This window comes from Emydura macquarii, unplaced genomic scaffold (genome assembly GCF_026122565.2).
Source record: "Emydura macquarii macquarii isolate MOO-44397 ecotype Brisbane River unplaced genomic scaffold, CSIRO-AGI_Emac_v2 contig_3530, whole genome shotgun sequence".
Lineage (NCBI taxonomy): Eukaryota > Metazoa > Chordata > Testudines > Chelidae > Emydura > Emydura macquarii.
In genome coordinates this window covers 601419-609438 of record NW_027133667.1, presented here as the reverse complement: position 1 = coordinate 609438, position 8020 = coordinate 601419, and the positions used below count along the sequence as shown (strand labels likewise).

Below are 8020 nucleotides of genomic sequence, written 5' to 3'. Positions count from 1 at the left end.
TGCAATGAACAGCAGTGGCTGCGTTGTAAAAACTGCGGTGTAGAGCAGGCTCTGGGACCTTCCTCCATGGAGCAGTACTTGAGCAGGAGCCTGAACACCCACAACTGTCTGCAATTTTGCAGCCTGCCAGCCGGTGTAGACACACCCTGACAGTCCTCCCCCAGCTGCGTCTCCCATTGACGTCAAGGCTTCCCCGGGGCCGGGCAGCGAGCAAATCTCCCAGCGCTAGGGGCTGCCTCTTCCCGAGCTGCGCTGGCCCCCCTCCGGCCTCCAGGCGGCGCTGTAGCGCGACCCGAGGCGGCAGTCCGTGGCTAGGCTAGAGCGGCCCGACTTCCGGGTCCGAGTCTCCTCCCCCTCCCGTCCTTGGCTTGCCCCGCGCGCACATGGATGGACGGGAGTGAAAGCGGCGTGGCTGGGCCCAGGCGCCCAATGGCGCGGAAGGACGGTGCCGCGGGCGCCGCTGCCTCCAGGGAGTTGCTGTCCGTGGGGAGCGGCGGAGGTAGCCGGCCCCGGCCCGAGCCGCCACATCTCCGGGCTGCGGGGGAGGGAGGGAGGCAGGCTGCGTCCGCCTGCGAGAAGCGGGGTGGGCGCGGGCTGGGGGTCGGAGGGCGGCGGTTTGCTCGCGTGCTGCGCCGGTTGGTTGCCGGGGCCCCGAGGGGGGACGGGGCAGCGCGCGGGGCGGGGCGTGGCCGCGCGGCCTGAGCAGCGCGCGCCGCAGAGACCCGTTGGCGCGGCTCGGGGGGAGGGGGGGGGGTAGGAAGGCGCCGCTCCAGCTCTCCGGGGGGAGGGGGGGGGATGTTAGGGGTGGAGGGCCCAGATGTGTTTGAAAAATCCATCTCCCCTCGCCCTGTGCTGGACTCCGGGCCCTGGAGACGGCAAAGCACAGACAGACAGACAGACTCTTGTCCTTTCACAGCTCTGCCAGAGACCATGTTTCATCTGCTTCGGATCTGTGATCCGGATTCTGCCAACATGGTCCGTGCGTGTCTACTCCGCACTAGGTTGGGTTTGCCGCAGGGCTGTAAGGCAGGGCTGTCAAACTCCTTTGCTATGGCAGGCCGGATTTGAATTAAATGTACTTCCGGTGGGCCATACATACCATACATCGAAATCCTAGGCACAACCATTTCTGTGTAGCATTATACCTTATTTGCTAGATATCAGCGATATAAAAATTGCAGTAAATTCACTTCTACAACTCTTTTATGATTAAAAGAATCGATCAATGATTAAGAATTATAGCACTGCGCGATGCCCCAAGACCACGCTGTCCCTCTCCCGCCTTTTGGAGCGCTGTGTCTCGTGCACACAGCGCTCTATGCGCTGCTGCCATAGCACACAGATCTCGCGGCAACGCGTGACACTGCGACATCTCGCAGCGTTGCACCCTCTGGCGGCAGCGTGCGACACTGCCAGAGAGTACAATGCAATGAGATGTCACTGTGTTGCACGCTACCGCCAGGGGCCAGACCAAAAAGGTTGGTGGGCCGTAACCATCACGTGGGCTGGATGTTTGACACCCCTGCTCTAAGGCTTGTGCTGGCTCTTTCATAGGGAACAGGAAGGCTGCACCAGCCCCACTTCCCTGGCCTGGAAGCTGCCAAGCCCAGACCCAACCCATCCTGACTAGAATTGGGACAGCTTTAATTGGCAAATAGTGCATTTCCCACCAGATGCATTGTTTGGCGGCACCAAAACTATCCACCAGTGGTGGGTTGAATTTGGTGGATAGTTTTGGTGGCAGAGAAAATCCCCTGAAAACAAAATTTTTGCCTGTGTTGAAATGATCCGGTTTTGAAAATGTCAAAACAAATTATTTTTCTTTTCGTTTTCCATCTGTTTTCTAAATGGAATGTTGATTCAAATATTACCACCCCCCCCCCCCCCCAGTTTCTGATATGGGGAAGAATTGGAAACAGTTTTGGTTTGAAACCAAATGATTTTTTAAATTGTTTTTTTGGTTTGGCCACCTGATGGAAAAACCAGGTATTTGTGGAGATCTGATCCTGATTCTCCATGGTTTGTGGGATCTGATTGGATTCTCAGCCCAAGGCACTATGAATACTCATATATTATTTTCAAGCAAAGGCTTTTCTGTTAATCTCTATATATGTTCTGAAGGAGAACAATTAACTATTCCTAGTATTGCTGACATAATGCTAAGTAAATAAGAGAAAAAACACTAAAGAGGTAATGTCAGATCTTCAAAGGACAAAACTATTAGGGAAATGTCAAACTTTTGATGAGGTAAAAAATCATCCTAAAATAAACACTTTAAAGTCTCATTTTAATGATAATTAATATCCTTAAAATTGGTAATCCAGGTTGCCGTATTAAGAGTTGATTTGTTAATTTGTCCAACTAATGAAAACTTTCATATTGTCTGTTTTCTGGTGCAAACCTAGGGAAAGATCTAAATTAGGGAGCTAGCATCACGTGGGTAAATAGTGAAATAACCTATGTAATTTTTCTTTGTAGGTATTCATGATACACTGTTGATTAACTCAAAATATGCAAGCAAAAAGGCCACAAGTTTAGAAACAGTTAGGATACCAAGGAGTAACAGTAAGTGCATCTTTTCCTAATGGGGACTACATTACTCACGGTTTAAGTTACTTTGTGAGCACGAAAAGCACATTATACTAACACCAGTATATCCTACTGCTGAAGTAGTTAGCATTTAAAAATGAATTAACAGCATATATTAAACTTTGAAACCTATTTTTGCTGCTTATGAATCTGCAAATTTCTCTTCTGCATTTGCAGATATGGATGTTTCCCCCTTCTATTTCTGTTGCCCCTTGAAACTAATTAGGCCTTTTTACTCACCAGATGAAATGGGCACAGCTCTCAGAATATTTCACATGTAATTAATTGACTTATCCTGCAGAGGGAGCACAAAACATTAATTCTGCTTAAGTTTTTTGTAAACATTTGGAGTTTTAGGGCTTAAGAAAACAAACCTAGCTTTGGAACTCCCATTGGTGTCAGAGGGAGTATTTCTGTATGCGGAGGGCTTGCAAGATTGAACCTTTGGTGTTACGTTTCAAAGTAGTGTAAAAATGGACTTCTAAAATTGAAATTACTTTCTTAACCTCAGATTTTAAGAGAGCACTGTCAAAATAATTAAACCAGATTACTATTCAGTGATCTCAGTGAATGGCTTCAGAGAAGATATTTCCTTTTTGCAGTTGATCCATGCGCCTTTTCCCCTAGTCAAAGACACAGCGTTAACTGGCAGTGTTGTCTGATTGTGGTATAAATTGACACATCTTTAGGATTTGTATTCTTTTCATAGAAGACAAATTATTAGTGATTTACCAGCCTTGGATTGCATTTGCTTATTGTGCAGAGGGCTTCTGCTTTTCATATGACCATTTTAATTTCTATATTCAAAACCAGTTTTCTATTATAAAGTATTTGACACTAATTTATCTTTTTAAAATAGTCACTCCTTTTTAATAACCGTTCAAAAGTAATTTATACTTGTAATTGAGATGAGATAAAGGGGGCAATGTGGAGTTCTTTCTTTGACAGAACTCTTTGGGGAGGAGAGTTGGTGGTGTGGCATAAATTAGTAGTATGTAAGAGACTTCACGAGTTGAATCAGAATAGTGCAGCCTTACTACAAAGAGAAACATGGTTTCAGCAAAAAATGAAAGCTAGGAGCTAGATTATCTCCTCCAGTGCAAGAGAGGGAAAGCTATTTGAAGAAACTGGAAGTATAAGAAGTTAATCTGTGAGTGCAAGGGTTGACTCATCCATGGGGATATGGCCATGACCCACCAAATAGCAAATATATCCCAACATTGGTGGGAAGTCTCAAGGTGCTTGGAGACATCCCTGCAAAAGGCTAGTTCCTTCATGTTGTTACCTACACTGCTTATCCACCTAGGCTGCCGCCCTCTTGACAGCATAACACACTTGGTAGAAAGCTACTTCTGAGGTTGCTTTCTCTCATAAGCAGCACAACTTTTTTGGTAGTTGTGCCATCACTGGCCCCTCCTTCCCCCCGTGACCCTGTCCAAGAGGCAAGAAGGCAGGCTGCAATACTCCACAGGAACTAATATTGTCATGGAGCAGTCCTGAGTGTTTCAATTTTTGCCATGTATTTAAAACAATAGAATTTTGCTATGGAGCTTCTGTTGAACTTGCTGTATTTTAGGTTTTTTTTTTTTTTTTTTAAAGCTTGCATAAAAGCCATGATATGACCCCTTAGTGAACCATTTGGACTGATGTACAAGATCCAGGATGTTTTGCACTGTATGTGCCATGAAAAGTTGAGCAGTCTGGTTAATATGTAGTAACTCTTTTCCTCAAATGAACTGTTAAATATGGTAGACAACTTGAAAGTTCAAAATTAAAACAATTAAATCCTGTATTAATGAGAGATTCATGCATTTTTACTGCAAAATCTAAATGCATCTGTGGTATAATCTCACTATTTCTACCTTAGTTTTGGACAGAGTTCAGAGCTTTCTACCACAGATGGCCCATGCAAACAATGAGCTAAGAAGAGAAATGGCAACTGCACCAGCTCAGCAGTTTGATATTGAAAATCTAGACAGCTGCCTTGAAAATATTATAGAGATGGTAAATGTATTTCTTACGTTTTGCTTTTGTAAAGTAAATTTAGTGCTGTGATGTTAGATCCTTCACTCAATCTTAGAATGGGTTTGTTTGAAAAATAAAGCTCATGGTTTCCTCCTTTACATTCCTTTATAATTTTGATGCAAAACTATACATTTAAAGCAAAGTGTGCTACTTGCTCTTCATACCAAAATAATCTTGTCCACCATTGAAACTTGAAGGTAAACTGCAGAAAATAAAGTAGTTTAAGCCCAGAACACTAGCTGCCTCTAAAGTTCTAATCCTGACAATGAGTGTAACTTTTGTAATTACAAATACAGTAAAACCTCAGTGTTATGAACACTTTAGTTACAAACTGACCAGTCAACCACACATCTCATTTGGAATCAAGGGAAAGCAGCATTTTTCTTCTGCATATTAATGTTTCAAAGCTGTATTAAGTCTTGTTGTAAACTTTTGAAAGAACAGCCATAACTTTTTGTTCAGAGTGACAAACATATCAGTGTTACGAACAACCTCCATTCTCAATGTGCTCATAACTCTGAGGTTCTACTGTAGTAATTTAAATATATTAAGTTTTTGTATTTAAATTAATTTGACTTTTAATAAATTGTAATTTAAGACTGTATAGAAAGTGTAACAATAACCAGTGTTCAGTTATGTTGAAGGGACACTTTTAAGTAGTTTAAGGCCCAAAATCGATGTCTTGGATATGTCAAGTATAAGAAAACCTTAACTACAATCTCTTAATTTTAACGGAAATGCTTGTATTTATTTCAACATTCCCCCTCCAGTGTTTTAACTGAAATACTGCAGCATTCTGCTAAGGTCTGAGAACCCCCAAGAGAAACTGATCATATCCAAAATACGAAAATAGCTTAATCTAGTTTCATTTACTTAGGCTGAGACAATTGCAAAATGTAAATAGTGGAAGAGTGAATTAGATTCTGGAAATTTTGTTTTAAAAATTTCATGTGAAATTAGTAATACAAATAAGGGAATTGATTTTTTTAAAATTTTTCTGTTCAAGCTTTTTGTAGAAACATTTGTAATCATAGAATTTAAGGCCAGAAGGGAACACTGGATCATCTAGTCTGACCTCTTGTATGTAACAGGCCACCAGCACCTACACACTAAACTCAACTGAAATGACTGAAGCATTGCAACCCACAGGAGATTATTAGACTATTAGGTGCCACAGACAGAGAATAGAAGTGATCAAGCACCAGTGCTTGAGGCCACCACAATGTCAGGGAAATAAGTGGGATATTCCCAGATAATCCTGGCAAGCACCCTGCACCCACAGACTGCAGGGGAAGGAAACCCCCTGCTTCAGAATCACTGCCAATCTGATCTGGAGGGAAATTCCTTCCTGACACCACATACAGTGATCAGCTAGATCCTGAATGTGTGAATAATAACAATCCAGCCAAGCACCTGACAGATTGCTAGGTGCTACCTCAAAGTCCTGGTCCACCCTTCTCAATGTCCCATTTCCAGCCATGGCCATCCCTGATGCTTCAGAGGAAGGAGATTTAAAAAAAAAAACCCTTCTAGAATAGGGGGTGGTGAGGGGGGGATCCCTTCCTGACCCTTGTAGATGGCAGGCTGAGCTCCGAGCCCTGGGGGCATGAGGGACCTGCAGTGCTGAGCTGTGGTGGGGGATCTCTTTGAACTCTGAGCAGCTACTGCGGGTGGGGACAGACTCTGGAGCTCCAAGCTGGGGAGGAGAAGGAAGACTGGAGCTCTGGAGCCCTGCAGACTCAGAGCTCCCAACTCTGGTCCCCAGCTCCCTGCCTCTGCAGCCAGTAGGGAGGGGGAGACACCCCCCCCCCCCCCGTCCAGCCCCATTTTGCTATAGAAATTTTTAGTAAAAGTCAGGGAGAGGTCAAGGCTTCTATGAATTTTTGTTTATTGCCCGTGACCTCTCCTTGACTTTTACTAAAAATAACTGACAAAATTTTAACCTCACTCATAGTCATCTGGTGATCAACCAATACTCTCTGGTCTCTTTCCCCTGTTGCTTCCAGCTGATAAGCCCCCAGTTAGTAGCAGAAATTCTTATTAGACCCTAAGTGCGTGACCTTGCACTTATTACTATTGAATTTCATCTCATTTCTGTTAAGTTTATACATTCTGTTCTTCATATTTAAACTTTCATGTGGTTTATAGTGGTCCCTAAGAAACTTGCAAATATTTCCAGTCTACCAAGTTCTACCTATTTTTTGCATAGCACATAATTGCTGACTTAATGGTAAGGATGTTCATGGATATTACGGTCCTGGTATTTTTTAGAAAAATCATAAAAGCAATATGTAGATATGCTTGTTTATTTTAAAGAATTGTTGTTTCTTGCAGAATGTGGCCTTGGTTGAATTGAGTGATTCTGACACAAATGAAGAGGAAGTAATTTCAGAAGATAGCTCAGAATCTGAAGAGGACAACTGTGCGACTGATGAAGTTACCATAGACACCATTAAGCTTCCTAAACAAAAAGGAGAAAAGGATGGCAAAATAGAAATTTTGGACAGCAAAGTGAATGAATAGATAGTTCTATTTTCAGATTTCCATTTTTGAATGCATCACGTGTCCTAATTACTTTGAAGGCTTGACCCTTAGAAAACTAGCTAATTTCTAGTGATTTATGTCACTGGGAGTTCTGTGTTTAGCAGGACAGAGAGTTTTTTATGGCTGGGAGGTAAGCTGGTGCTATTAGGACTAAGTGCTGACCTATCCCCCAAGATATACAGAAGTTAGTTGCATTAGGAGGTCACGGTGGAGAAGAAAGCATAAAACTTACACTTGAGAGGTTACACTGTAAAGCTAGGTAAGAAGTATGGCCTTTTTCGCCTGTTGCAAGGTGAAGAAAGGGTTACTAGGGTGTAGAGATATTTGCTTCAGGGGAGGGAAACAAGTAGATAGGAGGAAGACAAAGCTTGTGTTTTGAGAAGGGAATAAAAAGTTAAGATACTAAAGTATATAATACTTGTCTTCACTACCTGATACTAAAGGTGAGCACACTCAGTGTTTTAAGTCAAGTCTAAGGAAAATATGCCTAATTTATTCTTGCCTCCTTAATTTTATAGGAAGCAATTTTACTGTACTTAGTTTAGTCATGTTTTGCTTTACAGATGCTGTATCTGAATGCCTTTGTATATTATAACTTGTTTCTCAAAGAAACAGTATTTTGTATAATAATTCAAAGTTATATTCTTACTGTATTTACTCAGCTACTGAAGATTGACTGGAAAGCTTCAGTTAAGCACAGGATTTAAAATAAAAATATAATTTTAAATAATATCTGTTTTCCTTAAAGATAATTGTAACATTTCATCAAGGTAACGATCAGTATCGTTTCCAGTCTTCGTTGAAGAGCATGTCCTCTTATTTTTCTTTACTAATAGGAAAAATAAAATCTTATTGGCATCAA

At 42.4% G+C, this 8020-nt stretch overlaps 1 protein-coding gene across 1 annotated transcript; it reads left to right on the top strand.

Annotated features, from left to right (window-relative positions):
• Positions 1-8020, top strand: NOPCHAP1 (NOP protein chaperone 1). The gene is made up of 4 exons (XM_067536261.1): positions 1-499; positions 2479-2565; positions 4457-4593; positions 6949-8020. Exons 1-4 carry the CDS (start codon positions 388-390, stop codon positions 7135-7137), a joined length of 525 nt encoding a protein of 174 aa, XP_067392362.1. The 5' UTR covers positions 1-387; the 3' UTR covers positions 7138-8020.

Excerpts from the sequence above, each read along its gene's own strand:
- NOPCHAP1 (XM_067536261.1), top strand. The coding sequence starts at position 388 with ATGGACGGGAGTGAAAGCGGCGTGGCTGGGCCCAGGCGCCCAATGGCG. Across the intron at positions 500-2,478 it reads GTCCGTGGGGAGCGGCGGAG|GTATTCATGATACACTGTTG; the intron begins GTAGCCGGCCCC and ends TTTTCTTTGTAG. Across the intron at positions 4,594-6,948 it reads TTGAAAATATTATAGAGATG|AATGTGGCCTTGGTTGAATT; the intron begins GTAAATGTATTT and ends TGTTTCTTGCAG.